The following is a 21,253-nucleotide window of genomic DNA, read 5'->3' as shown; positions in this document are numbered from 1 at the left end:
AACAAGACGATTTAGATGAATCTTTATACAGGTAAATACCTGCCTTCATTAATTATTTATCACTTCAATTATTTATTTCATATTCACCTGATATTCAATTCCTTCACATATTATTTTCTTCTAGCTGCAACGACACAGCAAATAAACACTTAAAATTGCATGTAAGGCTCAATATTTACCAGATATTCATTTCATTCACTTAAAATTCACCCAACTCTAGCTCCGAGAAACAACCAGATTTTTATGTGTGTACGTTTGCGATGGCAAACCAAAACTATGCCAAGCAGAGATCTGAAACTGTTAACAGAGGCATATTCGTAGATGAATCTTTATACAGGTAAAGACCTGAGTTCATTAATTATTTTATTAATTTTTATCATTCTGGAGTAGGGTTACCAGATGACAACGGACTTTTGACTTCAAAAAGCAGGACAAAACCAGGACAGCATTAAAATTGCTTAAATATTTTGTTATAACCATTTATTTAGCGTACCTTATTCATATTGCTTGGCCACAAGTCTCGAAAGCAGGAATGTCACTGACACCTTATTCATGCTCTTTGTACTTATCAGAGCTACTTATTTTATTGAGCAACTCCTTATTGTCTTTTAAACAGTCATAAAACTGATTACAAATGAAGTCTTTCATGTTAAATTTCACCGACACCAACCATTTCACAGAGTCAACACTTAACCTATTTCTTTCTATGGTCCACTGTGCATTTATTAAAGAAAAAATTCTTTCTACGTTGGCATTATGTGCAGGAAATGCAAAATACACTTCTGCCAATTTCTGTAGCTCGGAAGAACATGTCATATTGACACTATTGAGAAAACCAGGCCATTTTTTATGGACTGGTTCCTTCAAGAAATGTTCATTCTTCTTTTGCACTTCAACATACTTTTGAAGATTTACAAATTGGTCAAATAATCTAACATCATCAATGCGTACACCTTTAGCACTAAGATATTTAACAGTACCTTCAAGGTCAGTCCGCTTGAAATCTGAAGTTAAGGTTGTCCATTTAAAAGTACTGAATTCTTCATGTGGTTGTAACCACTTTCCAAGGTACTCCCGGCATGCATTATATACATCATGGACTTCTTTCATGAAGGAATTACTGTCTTCCTGCAACCCTTCCTCCTTCAAAGTTTTCATAATTTCTTTCACTTTCATAGGAACAAAATTATTTGAAAAATGAGCTTGTAAAATGCCAACAGTTTCTTCAAGTGCCTGTTTCACTTCAATAATGGAATTATTCTCCTTTTCAACATGAAGAATATTCTCTTGAAAGACTGACATTAAAGACTGGCAAAATATTAAATACATTTCACTTAACTTATTGGTGAAAAACTTGTTCAAAATTGCTGATGGGTTATCCACAGATAGAAAATAAGACCGAAGTGCTGGATACAGTTCAAGCATCCTTTCAAGAGCTGGGAAAAGTGACAACCAACAAGTCTTTGTATGCTTCAATAGGGATTTGTAATTCACAGCAACAAATTCACAAAGCTCTTCATTCCTTATGGTGAATGTAGAAAAGTAGTTGAACACTTTTAAAACAATGCTTTCAATGTTAATCGACAATAAGTCAACTCCATGTTGAACACAATTATGCAACACGTGTGCTGGGCAGCCTACTCCAATCACGGTTTCATTAAGCTGAGATTTGTGGTTAGAAAATACATTATTATCTCCTCTTCTTTTCAGGCCACCAAAATTCGTATTGCAGTTATCTCCTCCAAAAGCAATACACTTCTCCGAAATTCCATTTTGTTGCAGGACATCTAACAACACTGAAGAGATTGTTGCAGCGTTTTTATTACTAACACTGTGCAGGTCAATAAACTTTGCTTGCAGCCCTCCATTTCTGTAGTCGAAATACTACATAAACACAGGAAACAGTTTTATATTCCCATGATTGCTGCCATCCGTACAAACACCAATGTATGATACATCTTTGACTTGTTTAATGGCACTTTCTACACAGTGAGGTCCAAGTACATTATTGACAATGGCCTCAGACTTTGTACGAGCACAGTGAATATTTTTCCCTATTTCAGAATCAGGAAATAATTTAGATGGAAGCTTAGACATACAATCCATAGTTTTGTAGCTCCCATGATGAACAGCATTGTGGTACACAAGAACTCCCTCTGCAGCAATCGCATTTTCGTTTAGTGATGTGTTCTTTTTGAAAAATGTCAACACATTATTTGAAGTTGAAGTTGATGCACTTTGAACATTAGCTTTAAATTTGCCCATTGTAATGTGACTTTCTAAATCCATAGCTCCACGATTAGCCACAGAAACGTATGTCCCTGGTTTACATACTAGACACACGGCTTCTTCATCAGTGCGGCCCTTTTTGAAGCATTTATATCTTTTCTCCAATACAGCAGTGAACTTACACTTTCTTTTCCCCATAATACATTTAACGTACCAACAGATCACAACAGATATTGTAGAGTAGATCACAAGGATTGTGGTACAACTAAGCAGCAATATGGACGAAAATTATTTGTCTTTAGCTTCCGTTTCCGTATGCTATCGCCAACTTCGACTATCGACTTCGACGAGCCATAATATACTAGTCAAAGACTACAGGAATTTAAAAAGTTCAAGCTGCAGCTGAAGTCAAAGGTTATGGAATAAGCAAGTCTAAGTTTACAAAAATGGGTTTCCAGTTGGAAAAAGTTCATTTTAACATTATTAGACGAAAATATGGACAATCAGCAAATAATTTTAAAATAAATACGGATGCCAGCACAGACGCTAAAATTAAGGGCATGTCCTGGTAAATACGGACATCTGGTAACCCTATTCTAGAGTACCCTCAAACATCTTGGAGCTGAAGATTATGGCACCGATTATCCTTCTCAGGAACATGAATCCTCCTTCCCTCTGCTATACAACATGACTCTCAGTCAAGTAACTAATGTCGCATACTACTGAAACCACCATAATAACTGGACATGCACGTGTGGAGTAGTATTCATTCCTGGGATTCGAATCAACCCTTTGGATATATACTGTTTCAATTTAGACGTCTGTAGTTCCCTGTTCGTTTGAGTTTCGCTATGTGCATCATCAAGGCACAAGGACAATTGCTTAAAGTTGTAGGACTCGATCTTCGGAAACCATGGTCCCATGGTCACCTCTACGTGGGCTGTTCAAGAGTTTTCAAGAGTAAGAAAGGCTTTCTTTTTTATTTTTTTTTTTATTTTTTTTTTACACAAGTTACTTTACATCACACCGACACAGATAGGTCTTATGGAGACGATGGAACAGGAAAGGGTTAGGAGTGGAAAGGAAGTAGCCATGGCCTTAATTAAGGTACAGCCCCCCAGCATTTGCCTGGTGCAAAAATGGGAAACCATGGAAAACCCTCTTCAGGGCTGCTGACAGCAGGGTTCGAACCCACTATCACCAGAATACTGGATACTGGCCGCATTTAAGAGACTGCTCGGTCTTTACATCTTAGCTCCAAATGGAAGGACACTTAACATAGTTCATTCACAAGCTCTGAAAGGAAAAAATTAGTTTGCTTTTTATACCGTTTTAATATTATTTGTACATCCATTAACCTGGTACCTTAAGCACTGAAAGTAACAATATAATTAAGAAAGTGTCATTCATTCAATTTATCTAAAAATAATGTGTGTTAATAAAATTAATGTTGTTTATTATGCTTTTAAATACATGGTTTAAAAACATCTCAATGTTGAATTAATAAACGCAGGCGAAGCTGTGGGTACATGCTAGTATGATATAAACTTCACAATGATTCACACTGACAAGTATTCTACTTTAAATGGGGTAAGAGTAGATCCTCCTATTCAATACGTAATTATCAATGACAATATAAATCCACTTTCATTAAAAAATTGGCTATATTCTCATTACAACATTATTGGGACTAGTTTCAACGTTGCCGGGCTGAGTGGCTCAGATGGTTGAGGCGCTGGCCTTCTGACCCCAACTTGGCAGGTTCGATCCTGGCTCAGTCCGGTGGTATTTGAAGGTGCTCAAATACGTCAGCCTGGTGTCGGTAGATTTACTGGTACGTAAAAGAACTCCTGCGGGACTAAATTCCGGCACCTCGGCGTCTCCGAAAACCGTTAAAGAGTAGTTAGTGGGGCGTAAAGCAAATAGCATTATTATGATTATTAGTTTCGATGTTATTTTAGGTCACCCTCAGCCATTACAGTCAAAATTGGCATAATTACAAAATACTGAAAAATGCAAAACATCTAAAACTTAAAAAAATCATGGTCTTTGGCAAAAAATACTTTTTTGAAGGGTGACATCAATGTCCATCAGTTGTACAATGTAATGTTATTCAGAAGAAAATGTTTGTTAAGTTAAATGGTGCTGTTTTTGTTCATGTTGTAGCCTTAGGAAACAGTCATCATCTTGATTACTATGTGACTTTGGAAGTATTTAACAAACTTGAAATTTGGCTGAGAGGTATGGACATCTTTGAAACAGAACTGTAGAATACAGTTTCCCAGTATATGTTTGTAGGCTGTTAAGGGATCATTATTATATGTTGTCCAGAACAGATGCCCCCCTTTCACACAGCTTCATGGATGTCTTAAGTATGGCAGAGTGCATCACACTGCAGTGATACATACCGACAGCGTTGAAACATCTACTGGGTCACTACGTTCCACAGTTTTGTTTCATAGATGCCCCCTTCAGCCAAATTGCAGGTTTGTTAAATATATCCACCCTTTATAAGTCACAGGATAACCAAGATTATAACTGGTTCCTACAGCTACAACTTGAACAAAAACGGCGCTATTTAAACAATTTCTTTTAAATAACATTACATTATACAACTGATGGCCATTGGTGTCTCTTCAAAAAATTATTTTTCACCAAAACCTATTAAAATGTCATAATTTTTTAGATGTTTTGTATTTTCCAGTATATTTTAAATTATGCCACAAATATGCCATCTCAAATAAGGTTGGAACTAGTCCCATTAATGTTTTAATGAGAATATAGCCAATTATTTAAATGAAAATATAGTTATATTGTTATTCAACAGTATATTACCATGCTGAAAGCTATCTTCTTTGTATAGGTTATGAATACCTAAGTATTTGATTTATTGTATACATGCTTTCGAGCTCCAGATTCTTTCAAGATCAAATCTAGAGCTGTCATTATACTACTACAAAAATTAAGCTTTCATACCTCATGAGTGACATTATTGTTGTTACTGGCTAGTTTCCGCATTATCTGTTGTATGAGATTTTCCCTTACACCTCTGTTACCACGCAGATCAGCAATATACAGAGAATTATTGACATCTAACATCTCCAAAACACATGTTGCTCCTGATTCACCAACACCACAATTTTGTAAATCAATTGCTGCAAAAAAGAAAAACAACTTTAAACATATAATTGTACAAAGAGAAAATATGTACAACACAAAAATGGTATAATCTTCTTGGATGTTAGTATTCTACTGAAGTTTAAATATGTCTTTCCATAGCCATATATTTATTAAAAGACTATAACATCTGAACCAGCAATATTGCTATCGCAAGCTGCTAACATAATTAGAGAATGAAGACATTATTTCCTTGTACATTTCTTTTTAAATTCGCTTTACATCACACAGATACAGATAGGTTTTATGGTGATAATGAGATAGAAAAGAACTAGGACTGGAAAGGAATACGCCGTGGCTTTTATTAAGGAACAACCCCAGCATTTGCTTGGTGTGAAAATGGGAAATCACAGAAAACCATCTTCAGGGCTGCCAACAGTGGGGATTTCCTTGTAATGTGACACCTAACACTAAAAGAGTGTGAAACTCAACAGAAACCTGTGCATTTAATTTGCAATTTGCAAGTTCTAAACACTGAATCAAGAATAGTGCAGTTTATAATGAACTAGATTTTACCAGCGGCTTTGCATGTGTGAAAATTGTAAAAGTGCCCATTCACAGAACTGATGCAACATAGCAAATTAGGTCAAAATGTGTTGTTGTTCTTCCGTATCTTGAAAGTGCTTTAATTTTTCATTCATTGGCTTAGAAACAGTTTGGGATAACAGGGATTTCCCCTATTTAACTACTTAGTAAGGTATTAGTTTACAGAAGACTCACGAATTCCAACCCAGTCAATTTATGATAATACAACTCTGATGAGTTGCATCAAAATATAAACAGTCATAAACACTCAGAAACAAAAACATAACCATTCAGAAAAGAAAAGAAAAGAAAAGAAAAGAAAAGAAAAGAAAAGAAAAGAATCATTCTACTAAACACAGAACAACCTTAGAAGCATTCTTTGAACACCTCTTCTCATACATGCAGACTTGCTACTGGATGCCCTTTCAGATGCCAAGTCAATGTGGAGGGATGCATTTACTAATGCATGTTTCTCTGGCAGCTGTATTGTGGTGTGTTATATGTATATGAAGAGGAGTGTGTTAGGACAAAAACAAACACTCCCAGTTCCTGAGTCAGAGGAATTAACCAAACGTGGTTAAAATCTAAGGAAACTTTGAACCAAAGGGAATTATGCAGATTGTACAGTAAAAGAGATAGACTTGGTCATGAACAATTAACAATTTACCGCAACAGAATATAAACCTATAAACTGCATGCAAATACCAAGTAGGTAGTTATTAAGATCTTTGCTAATCACATTTAGGCCCCCTTGACTGCACAAGTACAAAAACAAAATGGAATGAGAGCTAAACAGTGACAGTATCCATCTACAACATAATTCAAACCATATTAGTCACTAAATAGGTATTCATGATACAAACAACTGGAACCTGATCATAATATGTTGCAAGTACGCAATCCTACACATAACCTAACTCTTGTAAAACCTTCAATTATTATGTTAATACAATTTAAGTATCCTTTATTAAATGCTAAGTACTGGGCGAGTTGGCCATGCGGTTAGGGGCGTGCAGCTGTGAGTTTGCATCCAGGAGATAGTGGGTTCGAACCCCACTGTCGAGAGCTCTGAACATGGTTTCCCATTTTCACACCATGCAAATTCTGGGGCTGTACTTTAATTAAGGCCAGGGCTGCCTCCTTTCCACTCCTAACCCTTGCCTATCCCACTGTTGCCATAAAACCTATCTGTGTCAGTGCTACATAAAGCAGCTGCTTGTAAAAAAAAATATGTATTAAATGCTAAATATGACTACACACTGTAAATATGTTTTGTAAATTTGTATAACCTCAAATATGTATTGTGAATACATCTAACCTCAAAATCTGTGTAGTCGAAAACTGAGAAAATATTGGGTATAATTCACTATCATTCTGATACATACTGAGGTTTCTGGAAACTTACTGTAATGTTTTATTATCCAGATACTTGTGGAAGCTTTACAAATGTTATAGATCCCTCCATGTGTATTTGTAAACGGTAATCAAACATCTGAGTTTTATCTACTCCACTTGACTAGCCAGTCAACAGTTGTTAGGGCATGTTCCATTGTAAGAACATTTCCAGAAGTCAATATTTATAGACTGTTTGTTCAATGGTATGTATATTGAGCTGACAGGCTGAGAGAGAGAGTGTGAGTTGCAGTGAGCAAGTTAGTGAGGATCTGGTTGATATCTGTAATTGACAGAATCAACTGTGTGATGGTAAAGTGAATGATCAGTGTGAGGTGTTGATATCTGTACTTGTCAGAATCAACATTAAATTGCTTCAGTGTGTTTCCCTTAATAGTATTACAGCGCTGTGTTTAATTGTGTATCATCATGTAGATGTTAAGCAAACTGAGTGGGAATTGCAAGTTATAAGGAATAGACTCTGTGACAAAATGGTTTTATAAGTAAGAAGTGGATGCATCTTGTGTGATATTTATTTACACAAATAAAATTGCATTGAGAACGATAAATTTTATTCCATAGTTCTTATAAGCATTGTAACACTCTAGATGATACTTACACAGCAAAAAATGGTAAACAAAAGCATACAGATAGGCTTTAGAAAGGACCTGCCCAATCAAGAAGTGTATGGTAAAATATGTAGATATATGAGCGGAGTGAGAGTCATCGGCCAGAAAGTGTGGTACAGGAAGATGTGGTTTTCAACCAACAATGGCTCGTGCCCGGATTTCCATCAGCCAACTTCAACACACCAGCGTTCCACATGAACATTACATGAAAGTTTTTGTATAAGCACAGGGGACACACAGAAAGTAGGATATTTTTTCCTTAAAGTACTTCCTAATGGATAGTACTGATCAAAAGTACATATTGTACCATCAATCTTTACTGATCTGCATTTAGGGCAGTCACCCAGGTGGCACATACCCTATCTGTTGTTTTCCTAGTCTTTTACTAAATGATTGCAAAGAAGTTGGATATTTATTGAACATCTCCCTTGGTAAGTTATTGCAATCCCTAACTCCCCTTTCTACAAATTAATATTTGCCCCAATTTATCCTCTTGAATTCCAACTTCATCTTCATATTGTGATCTTTGCTACTTTCAAAGACACCACTCAAACTTATTCATCTACTAATGACATTCCACACCATCTCTCCACTGACAGATCGGAACCTACAACTTATAATACCAATAGAAATGGTCTGTTATTGGGCATTACAAATTTTCCAGCTAGATCATTCTTGGTTGGCAGCGTTTTGCCCCAGTGTGCTAAGTCGGGCTCATCAAGACACCAAGACACATGGCAATAACAAACCATTTATATTGATAGTATGAATTTACTCATTCGGTACAAATATTTCATGTTCCCTATGGGAATCAACATCTATATTAACATACCACTTAGTCGAGCAGCTCGTCTCCTTTCTCCCTAGTCTGCCCAGCCCAAACTTTGCAACATTTTTGTAACGCTACTCTTTTGTCGGAAATCACCCAGAACAAATCGAGCTGCTTTTCTTTGGATTTTTTCCAGTTCTCGAATCAAGTAATCCTGTTGAGGGTGCTATACACTGGAACCATACTCCAGTTGGGGTTTAACCAAGAGACTTTTATCTCCTCTCCTTTACATCCTTACTACAACCCCTACATTCCCACATAATCATGTGCAGAGATCTGTGCCCATTATTTACAATCCCATTTATGTGATTACCCCAATGAAGATCTTTCCGTATTTTAATGTCTAGTTACTTACATTGATACCCAAAAGAAACTTAAACCCCATCAATGCAGTAATTAAAACTGAGAGGACTTTTCCTATTTGTGAAACAACCTGACTTTTAACCCAGTTTATCATCATACCATTGCTTGCTGTCCATCTCACAACATTATCAAGGTCATTTTGCAGTTTCTCACAATCTTGTAACTTATTTATTACTCTAACCAAAATAACTTCATCTGCAAAAAGCCTTATCTCTGATTCCACTTCTTTCCTCATATCATTTATATATATAAGAAAACATAAAGGTCCAATAATACTGCCTTCAGGAATTCCACTCTTATTTATTACAGAGTCAGATAAAGCTTTGCTTACTCTAATTCTTCGAGTTCTGTTTTCTAGAAATATAGCCACCCATTGTCACTCTTTAGTCTAGTCCAACTGCACTCATTTTTGCCAGTAGTCTCCCATGATCTACCCTATCAAATGCCTTAGATAGGTCAATCGCGATACAGTCCATTTGATCACCTGAATCCAAGATATTTGCTACATCTTGCTGGAATCTTACAAGTTGAGCTTTAGTGGAATAACCTTTCCTAAACCTGAACTGCCTCCTATCGAAGCAGTTATTAATTTTGCAAACATGTCTAATATAAAAAAAAGAATTCTTTCGCAAAGCTTACATGCAATGCATGTTAAACTAACTAGCCTGTTATTTTCAGCTTTATGTCTATCACCCTTTCCTTTATACACAGGGGCTACTATAGCAACTCTCCCTTCATTTGGTATAGCTTCTTCATGCATACCATAATCAAGTAAGTACTTCAAATATGGTACAATATCCACATTATGTATGGTACTATAACCATACATTATGGATCTTTTTCTCTCTCTTAACATGTAGTTCATTTTAATGAGAACTTGAAGATTTTTGTGATATTGGTCCATATACTAAGCTGTTTCATGGAAGGCATATAACAGTAACCATAAAAGTGCTTATTGCAAGTTATCTACTGAAGATGAACACATGTATCCCAGATTATTTTGTAGATTTCATTAAGAGCTACAAATGGTACCTGTAATAATGATGTATCCATAATACACTGCTGGAGAAAAAATATACAACATCCTCAAGGACTGTGTTTAGTGCAACCAGGAAATAATAAGTGCATACTGAGGAGTTGTTATTTTAGTGATTCATTTTTCACGGACTTCGGCGATCAGATGGCGCTCAGGAGGCCTGCCCATGTGCACTCTGTTTCGAGTCTGAAGGCAGTAACTGTGCTGAGGTTAGAGGTGAATAGTGTTTGCAACATTCACTCTAGGGTATAACCATGTCCCACCGAGTACATGCTCCTGTTGAACAACTGCAGCCATTTGAAAGGGGTCGCATCGTAGGCCTGCAGGAAGCTGGATGGATGAATCAATGATTGCTACACGTGCTGGGTGCAATGTATTGGTGGTGTGTTGCTGCTTCAAGCAATGATCTGTGGAACATTCCCACACCCGTAGACCACGCTCCAGACGTCCGCACAGTACAGATGAACGTCAAGATCGTCGCATTCTGCGAGCAGCGGTGTGGCCGACCGAACATCATCCAGGAACAAATCCAGTCACATGTTGCACCTGCTGTGTCACAAAGGACCTCTGGAAACCGTCTGCTCTCAGCAGGATTACGATCGTGTGTTCCTCTGGACAGGGTACCACTGACACCACGACACTGCCAAGCTTGCCTACTCTGATGTCTTGAAAGAGTCGATTGGAGAGGGGAATAGCGTTCTGTTGACTTCAGTGACAAGAGTAGATTTTGTCTGTACGCACATGATGGGCATGGTCTATTCCAGAGTGCACCCAGGTCCCACCCCAGGCTTCATGGTGTAGAGGGCCATCAGTTACAACTCACAGTCACAGTTGGTGTTTCTGGAGGGTTTGTCTATGATGTCTTTGCTCACTGAAGTTGTTTGCATTAATTAGGTGTTGTTTTCTTCATATTGCTCATTCGTTTTATGCCCTAACTCATTCATTAAGTGATATATTTAATGGTCCACTATTTTCCTTTCAACAAAAAAGTAATATATTTATTGGTTGCTATTTTGCTGTTTGAACTGCCCACGCTAGTCATATGAACAAAGGTAATGAGAATTCACAGACATAGCAATCCCATTCATCGGTGCTAGCCCTGGACCTAAAAAAAAAAAAAAAAAAGGAAAGGCACGAGCTGCAGAATGCAACACAACAGAGTCCTGTCTACAGCCCGTAAGTACGTATAAATATTTCTCTAGTAACGACGGTATTTCTTAATTTATCGCAGATTTTACACTTTATTTGAGGATTTGATGGCTGCGACACCTAATGCCCGTGACTTGGCAAAATTCTGGGCAGACACTATTTGATATGTATGTCATTAAGTACCATTATGCTATGTAAAATGTATGCTTCTGATACAAATAAATTAAATCTTCCATTTGGGACAAATATTACAGTGACATTTCATGGATCGGATTCGTTCACATAACAGTTACAATCTTTGGTCCATTCCACCTCCTGAAAATGACTAGAAATAACATGTTTTGCCATGGAGTGTTTTATGAACCTAGGAACCTTGATAATGCCAAACACAGTCTTCTGTGAAACTATTTTTTTTTTTATTTTTTTTTTTTTACAATTGGCTTTACGTCGCACGGACAAAGATAAGTCTTATGGTTACGACAGGATAGGAAAGACCTAGGAGTGGGAGGGAAGCGGCTGTGGCCTTAGTTAAGGTACAGCCCCAGCATTTGCCTGGAGTGAAAATGGGAAAGCACGAGAAACTATCTTCAGGGCTGCCGATAGTGGCGTTCGAACCCACTATTTCCCACATGCAAGCTCACAGCTGCACACTCCTAACCGCAAACTTGCCCGGTTTCGGTAAAACTGACATGATTTGTAACGCCTGCCATGAAAGCCTCAATTGTTAAGTGGTAAATATCTTATACGCTGACAGTGATATATGTCTCTTAGAAAGAAATCTTCCCTGCCTGAGTGGATGTTATTCATTGTGAAGAGTTGTTATGAAGAACTACTGAGGTAATTTCTTATCATCTTCAGCCTGATGGCTGTAGAGGAGAATATGGGAAAGATAACAATACCGGTAGCTAATGCCAGGCTGAGTGGCTCAGATGGTTGAGACACTGGCCTTCTGACCCTAACGACAGATTCAGTCCTGGCTCACTCCGGTGGTATTTGAAGGTGCTCAAACACGTCAGCCTCATCTGTAAATTTACTGATATGTAAAAGAACTCCTGCGGGACAAAATTATAGCACCTCGGTGTTTCAGAAAACCATCAAATATTTGTTACTGGGACATAAATCAATAGCATTATTGTCACGATAGCTAATATTTAAAGTTTCTATCCACCTTTGATGTGTGCTTCTACTTCAAGAAATGGAATAACACATCGATAGCAGAACAAATGGGTGTCTAAGTGAAGAGGGCTGGAGTTGCCTCATCCTTTCAATAGATCCTTACACTACGCAGGGAATCGTAGAAATGATTGTGAAATTCTAACGGCAGTTTATTCTACTCTGAATATGGAAAATGACAAATTCCCATACAAGATCACATTGATAGCCCATGATTACAATGACATGTGTAAGAGATCTGACAGTTTTGGTTAAGCCTCCGTTTCCATTTGGTATTCCAAAAACATTTTTCTCATCAGAGTCCAGGAAATGTGTGTTATGCTCTCTATTCCTCTATTTGCAGTTTGTAAGCATGTCCTTCTACACAGTTGTATCTGTTCAGTTTCCAAGTAATTTATGTTTCTGAATTTTGTGAAAGTAAATCATTCATATCATATGATGGAAACAGTTGTACAAACTTCAGTACGTATAATTACATATGTCCAAATTCATTCATGATGTATGGGTTAAATATTACTATCAAAAGGTAGAGAAGGGTCCACCTATTCAATACCATAAGCTTGTATACTGTCTTATAAAACTGGGACTAGTTTTGACCCCATATGTATTGGGTCATCTCCAGCCATGCTACAATTGGAATACATATGCAAACATACAACCAATAATAAATTAAACACTTTGGTATGACTGCTGAGGTTGATGTCGTACTATGTAGTCACTCCTACAGCAGCTAAATGTTCCAGAGCTGATCTTTATTTATTTATTTATAATTTATGTTTGTTCAATGTAATATGGATAATGACTTTCATGTAGCTTGAAGGGGAACATTCGTAATTTGAATAGGTATTCCTTTTCGTCAGATGTAGCAATCTATTGTTTAATTTGGTTTGAAGTGAATGTCTGAAAAGAAAATAATTGGAAGTAAATTATTGAGAAAAGAAGGGAAGATAGAAGATCGAGACAAATACATATATATAGCTATATGAGACTCACCCCTATGTTCTTCGTAAGTTGCGTGCATCTGATACGGACACCAACACCAAATTGACTGTTGAGAGGGAGCAGGAGTATAGCTTACAATGGCAGGGGTTGGAGGAGGGATGTGTGAGGAGGGGCGGGTGGGGGGCGGATAGGTAGGTTTGAACTGATTGGTGGACTTAACATGTCTTTTTTTTTTTTCATTTATACTTTGTATATATAGGGATGATTATATCAAATATAATATTAGATTTTTCATTTATTTCATGTTTTATTATTTATTATTATTATTTATTATTCCTTTATTTCATTATAACTTATGGGTTAAATATTGCTGAAGACTTCAATTTCAACAATTTCAATTTGTAAAATCCTAATGATTGGGTATTAATGTAGTATTTAATTTTGTATTACAAAACACCCAGCAAGTAGGCTACACATTGTGGTCACGTATCTATGAGATTGCACTTGGGCAGTGGTGGGTGTTCAAACCCCACTGTCGGCAACCTTGAAGATTGTTTCCCTTCTTCGCAATAGGCAGGCAGATACTAAGACTGTACCTCAATTAAGGCCACAGTTGCTTCCTTCTCAGACCCATCCCATTGCCTCAATGAGTCGGTGCTATGTAAAACACATAGCCAAAAAATCAGACATTATTACAAAGCCCATGACATCATTGTAATAACTGTTCATAAAGGAGGAAAACAAGTATGTTCAGTTCGTGTTCAGTGTTGAATACAATCCAGTGTTGTAATTCAAAATATGCCTAACATTTGCATGTTTCAGACTCGGTTTGTCTTAATTGCATTAATAATGATCTATAAATTTCTGCTGTACAGTTCTTGTATAATAAAACAATTTATTATAACTGCATGAGACATTTATTATTATTATTATTATTATTATTATTATTATTATTAAGGAGATTAAGTACAGCATTAAGCATATCTGCTACATGGAAACTGTAAAACTGTAATGCGGACTTATTTTCCAGAACAGTGAACCTTTCTAACATGTGGTTTACCATCCTCATAGTCTGTTCCTTAATATGTATGATAATGATCAAGTACTGAAGTGAAAGTGTGGTGTGATATTGTGTGGATGATTTTGTAGAGAAGCCATAGTTTTGGTTAAGCATCCATTTCTATCAAAGTATGTTTCACTGAAAATTTTGTATTTTGGAAACAATTTCTCATCATAATACAGTAAATATGCTACGCTCTCTTCTCTCTTATTTCCAATTTGTAAGCACATCCTCCTCTACACAAGTATGTACTGGTATGTATTCTATGTCCAAGTAACTTAATATTTGTGACTTTTGTGATGTTGGTAACACATTCATTTGATGTGATGGTAACAGTTGTACAAACTTCAGTACCTATAATTACCTATAATTACTCTGATCACCAAGCCATTGAAATCTTCCTTGCCTATGCCAAAGACATTTCACTTCAAAGCTCAAAACAAAGTCATATTTGCATGGAAGAAAGCTGATTTTTCTTTAATGAGGGACCTTTTATCCCTGTGCCCCTGGGATATGATTAAAGAGTCTCACTCTGTGGATGAAGCTATGAGCACTTTTTATGACTTACTATATGTGGTCATAAAAGACAGCGTACCATTTCAAAAAATTAACAAAAGAAAATATCCTTCTTGGTACGACTCAGAACAAATCCAGAAACTGAAGGAAAAAGGGGGAGAAGGAAATACAAAAGATCAGGCCAAGAGTCCGACTATGTGCAGTTTTCCACATAACGAACTGAATGTAAAAAAAACTGCAGTGTGCTAAGTCCAGGGACTACGTTAGGTCGGTAGAAGATGACGTCATCACACGCCCTAAGCGTTTTTGGAATTTCATTAATAATAAAAGAAAATCTTCCCGTCTGCCTCCCACTATGCTAATAAACGGAACTGAAATCCATGAAAAAGATAAAATTCTAAACACATTCGCGCAAACTTTCGCGAAGTACCATTCTCCCTCCGAGCCCTGCAATTCAACTTTTTCTCCCCCATTTTCAATAGATCCAGTGTCTATTCAAACTTCTGTGGTAGAAGTGAGACAGATCCTGTCATCGGTGGATATCAACAAATCATGTGGCCCTGATACCTGACATCGTCCTCCGAGAATGTGCTTCCCAACTGGCAATTCCACTATGTGAAATTATAAATAAATCATTTAAGTGTGGGTGTTTTCCAGCTGAGTGGAAAAAGTGTTACATAATCCCTATCTTTAAGAAAGGTGATAAGATGTTGTTCAATAATTATAGACCAGTAGTGCTCCTCTCACTTTTATCGAAGGTGGTGGAAAAAGTCATGTATAATCGCCTGTATGACTTTTTTTAGTCAGCACATAGACCCATCACAGCATGGATTTGTTAAAGGCAGGTCAACTGTCACCAAAATCTTCAATTTTCAATGCATTGGACAAAGGTAAACAGGTTGATGTGATATATACTGATTTCTCCAAAGCCTTCGACACTTTACAACACGAAGCCTTGTTGAGAAAGTTGTCAGCGTATGGAGTGTCTGGGAGTATTTTCGAGTGGCTAAAGAGCTACTTGACAAAACGAATATGTTTTGTCAAGTCCGAGGGTTTGATCTCTAACCCCTATGAACCTTCACCTGGCGTCCCACAGGGATTACTGCTAGGGCCTCTTCTATTTGTTTTTTCCTAAATGATATTACTGCAGTCGTACAGAGCAGTGAATGTCTCTTGTACGCTGATGACTTGAAACTATACAGTCATAGAAGAAGACAGTGATGGCGATTATCTACAAGAGAATCTGAAGAAAATATATGAGTGTTGTGATAAGTGGTCCCTTAAAGTGAATAAATTCAAGTGTGGTGTCATGTCATTCACTCGGAAATTAACACTTGTATTTTACAGATATAAAATCAGTGGAGAAAGTTTAAATCCTGTGGAGTAGTTTACTGATCTAGGTGTAATTCTTAGTAACAGGAATGGCTTATCCTTTGAAAAACACATAGATGGTATTATAAAGAAATCTTTCAGACTCCTGGGGTTTGTCAAAAGGAATTTTAAAGATTTCAGTAATATTGCATGTGTAAAAACTCTGTTTTGTTCCCTGGGTAGACCCTGTCTGGAGTATGGTTGTGAGATGTGGTTTTTTTTTTCAAAATGGCGCCCGGTAATGACGACGTAGTGTTTTATTCTCCGAGTAAATTAACCGTAAAATGTAACGAAAAGTGCGGAAAATGTCGAAGATTAGTGAAAAATGGAGCCTCCGTGGCTCAGACGGCAGCGCGTCGGCCTCTCACCGCTGGATACCGTGGTTCAAATCCCGGTCACTCCATGTGAGATTTGTGCTGGACAAAGCGGAGGCGGGACAGGTTTTTCTCCGGTTTTCCCTGTCATCTTTCATTCCAGCAACACTCTCCATTCTCATTTCATAGCATCTATCACTCATTAATGTAAATCACTTTGGGAGTGGCGACCCCATCGTAATAATAGCCTACCGTATATCTGATTCATTCATTACATCCCTGACCTGGTCAAGGACTGGAAAACAGGTTGTAGGTTTTCATTTTCAGTGAAAAATGGAATGTTGTGTGATTCATGTGATCGATGGTGGCATTATAAGTGCGGAAATTGCCCTAGAGACGTAAAAACTAATGAAAATGTTGACTGGATTTGTGAGCAGTGTGTTCGGAATGTTGTTGTTGGGGACGGCATTGACGAAGCACCGAAAACAATTAAAAATAGGAGAGGATTTCCACCAATCAATACTTATTTATTGTACACATTAAACTACAGGACCGGTTTCGACCTCATATTCAAGGTCATCTTCAGCTGAACCATATATACATATTAATATAATGAAGCTTTGATTAAGATTGTGGTGTTGAAGGAATGCCATATGATGATGATGTACATTTAGTTACATACAAATGGGGCACGTCTTAGCGTGAGCTGGCGTATATGTCATTCTGTGCAATATTGCAACTGTATGTATAAAATGTTGAAGGTCTTAAAACTAGTGTATAAAACACGTCTTTTCCTAAACTAACTTATATATATGTACAAGATAAAAACAATACATATACATATATGTACATATATATAAGTTAGTTTAGGAAAAGACGTGTTTTATACACTAGTTTTAAGACCTTCAACATTTTATACATACAGTTGCAATATTGCACAGAATGACATATACGCCAGCTCACGCTAAGACGTGCCCCATTTGTATGTAACTAAATGTACATCATCATCATATGGCATTCCTTCAACACCACAATCTTAATCAAAGCTTCATTATATTAATATGTATATATGGTTCAGCTGAAGATGACCTTGAATATGAGGTCGAAACCGGTCCTGTAGTTTAATGTGTACAATAAATAAGTATTGATTGGTGGAAATCCTCTCCTATTTTTAATTGTGCAATTGTCAATACGGAAATGAAGATTATAGATTACGGCACCGAAAACAGTCGATGAGGAATATAAAAGTGCATTAGAAATTATAAACATTCTAAAAAAGGACAATGAGACTCTTAAAGTTGAAAATCAAGAATTAAAAGAAAGACTGCGATCGCTAAAATTTGGGACTGACCATTCCTCGAGTGATATACCGGTACAAGTAACAAACTCGAGCACGTGGTGTCAAGTAGTTCATGGATGGCCGGCTAAGAAGAAATCTACAACTGAATTTCCGGAAATAAACATCAGAAATAGGTTTTCTGCCCTAAATAATTTAATTCTGGAAGAAAGTGATCGCGCGCGTGAAACCAAATCATCGCGATCCGCTGCCGTTGCCGTGCCGAGTTTAAAATTTAGGCCTAGAATTCAGATTCAAGACCCAGTTAGGCCTAAATCAGCGAAGGTAGCTGTGTTTGGTGATAGCCAAGGAAGGGGAATTGCGGGAGTGATTAACGACGAGAATATAGCAGCAACCGGAGAAATATATCCAGGAGCTTCTATCAGCAGTGTTGTGGAAAACGTAGAAGCAGCAACTAGGAACTTCGGGAGCGGTGATGCAGTGCTTATCATCGGTGGGACGAACGACATAGCTCACGACGACGCCAAGAATGTAAGATCACAACTTAAACATACACTAGGGAAGCTGACCCACACTAACGTTTTTGTAGTGAACGTGCCCCACAGGCATGATTTGAGTAGAGACTCGTGTGTGTACATTGAAGTGGACAAGGTCAATAGAGATATTGTTAAAATTTGTAAACATTTTCGGAATACTCAGGTTATTGAATGCAGCAGTTTTGAGAGATACTGTTATACAAAACATGGCCTCCATCTTAACAACTCAGGTAAACGAAAGATAGCAAATATTGTTCTAGATTTTATTAATCTTAAGATATGTACTATAAAACAGGCAACTCCCTTGAGTTATAATACTGACCAGGAAAACTAGTAGAAAGAGTCAGCTGTACTTCAAGCTGGCTCAGTCAACTAGAAAAAGAAACTCAGGATAGTAAGGAATTTCAAGTTACCCAATTGCAACAGTCAAGTTTTAGGGAGGAAGAGGGTCTGAGATTGCTCTTGGTAAACTGTCAAAGTGTAGTAAATAAACAATTAAAATTTGGTACATTGATGGAATATTATGAGACTGATGTGGTGATAGGAGTGGAATCGTGGTTGAAAGAAGGGGTGGGTAATAGAGAAGTATTTCCAGGAGGGTACACAGTCTATCGTAGAGACCGAGGAGATAAAAAGGGAGGGGGGTGTTTATTCTGGTGAAGGAAACTTACTGTTCACATGAATGGTTTACCGATGAAAGGGATGAAATATTAGGGATAAAATTAGTTTGTGATAATATGAAGGAGGTGGGAATTATAGGAACATACAGGCCTGGAAGAGAGGAAAGAGACATGGAAATCTTTGAGAAAATAATAGATTATACTCGTATAAACAATAATAATGATATGGTAATAATTGGGGGAGATCTAAATTTGCCTGAAGTAGAATGGAATGGAGCTGCAAGTGAATCCCATGAACAGAAACTGGCAAATAAGTTAATTTGGAAGGGAGGATTTACACAAGTAGTACAAGAACTGACTCGTCTCAATAACTTACTAGATGTATTCTGGGTTAAACCATGGGAAATTGTTGATAAAACTGAGGTAATTGAAGGAATAGGAGACCATAAGGCTGTAATAATGGATGTAGGACTTGTACCAAAAAGGCTTAATAAGAGGGTTACACAAGACAAGAAATTGTACAGAAAAACTAAAGTTGATGAATTTGGGACTTACCTTAAATCACAATTCAGTTGTTGGATAAGTGAAGGGAGTAACGTGGATACACTTTGGGCTAAATTTTAAGGAATCATTTGGGAAAGAGAGAAGAGATTTGTACCTGTTAAGAAGGGTAAAATGACCTCAGACCCTGTTTATTATACAAGGGAAATAAGAAAATTAAAAAGAAAATGTAGAATAGTAAACAGGAAAATCAAAGAGGGTAGGAAGAGTAGAGAAACTAGAAAACAGCTAATGAGGGGACTGAATAGAGTGAAAAAGGAAGCAAAAGAGAATTACATGAATGGCATACTTCAGGAGGGTAATGACCACAAAGGGAAATGGAAAAAGCTGTATTCATATATCAGGAATCAAAAAGGAAAAGGAATCCAAATTCCTACAATGGTGGGAGAAGGGGGTGAATATTTAACAGATACTCAAAAAGCAAACCTATTTAGTAGGGAATTCAGAGATTCAGTAGATGATTGTCAAGAGTTGGAAACCGAAACAGAAGATAGAGAGGGAGAGAGACAGAGGGAAACAAGAAGCTTCTCATTCACAAATGAAGATATTTTCAGAGAAATCCAACTGCTTCAGCAAGGAAAAGCAGCAGGAAGTGATCAAATTACTGGGGAAGTATTAAAGACAATGGGGTGGTACATAGTGCCTTATTTAAAATCTCTCTTTGAATATGTCATAAATAATAGTGTAATACCAAAGGAATGGAAGGAATCTATAATAATACCAATTTATAAAGGAAAGGGTGATAAAAGGAAACCACAGAACTACAGACCAATCAGCCTGACCAGTATAGTTTGTAAAATACTGGAGAGTTTAATATCGAAGTACATCAGAGGGATATGTGATGATAAAAATTGATTCATGAGGAGCCAGTATGGATTTAGAAAGAAATTTTCTTGTGAGGCACAACTGGTGGGATTTCAGCAAGACATATCAGATCAGTTGGATTCAGGAGGTCAGTTAGATTGCATAGCCATAGATCTTTCCAAAGCCTTTGATAGAGTGGAACATGGAATATTATTAAAGGAATTGGAGGGAATAGGATTGGATGTAAGGGTTACACGTTGGATAAAAACATTTCTAAATTCAAGGGTTCAGAAAGTCAAAGTAGGAAATAAAGTATCTCAGGAAGAGAAAGTTTGGAAGGGAATTGCACAGGGTAGTATAATCGGTCCGTTACTTTTCTTAATATACGCAAATGATTTAGGGAACAATATAACATCAAAAATAAGATTGTATGCAGATGACATAATTGTTTACAGGGAAATAAACAACATTGAGGATTGTTCAGAATTACAAAGAGACCTTGAAAGTATCCAACAATGGGTTGAAGAAAATAATATGAAGGTCAACGGAGGCAAATCAACTGTTACAACTTTTACAAACAGGAGCTTTAAAACTGAATTTGAATATACTTTGGATGAGGTAGTTATCCCAAAAGATGGCAAGTGCAAATACTTAGGTGTGAGATTTGAAAGTAATTTGCACTGGAAGGGTCATATTGATGACATTGTTGGGAAAGCATACAGATCGTTAC

The 21,253-nt window shown here is 37.0% G+C and overlaps 1 protein-coding gene across 2 annotated transcripts in view; it reads right to left on the bottom strand.

Moving 5' to 3' along the window:
* The window catches only part of LOC136878996 (centrosomal protein of 78 kDa), a 411,354-nt gene that overhangs the window by 226,092 nt on the left and 164,009 nt on the right, over positions 1-21,253 (bottom strand). For both annotated transcript variants that reach the window (XM_067152670.2, XM_067152679.2), the window contains exon 6: positions 5,206-5,384. In XM_067152670.2, coding sequence (XP_067008771.1) covers positions 5,206-5,384 — 179 coding nt within the window. The remainder of the gene's footprint in view (positions 1-5,205; positions 5,385-21,253) is intronic.

This window comes from Anabrus simplex, chromosome 1 (assembly GCF_040414725.1).
Source record: "Anabrus simplex isolate iqAnaSimp1 chromosome 1, ASM4041472v1, whole genome shotgun sequence".
Lineage (NCBI taxonomy): Eukaryota > Metazoa > Arthropoda > Insecta > Orthoptera > Tettigoniidae > Anabrus > Anabrus simplex.
This window is presented reverse-complemented; position numbering and strand designations above follow the sequence as displayed.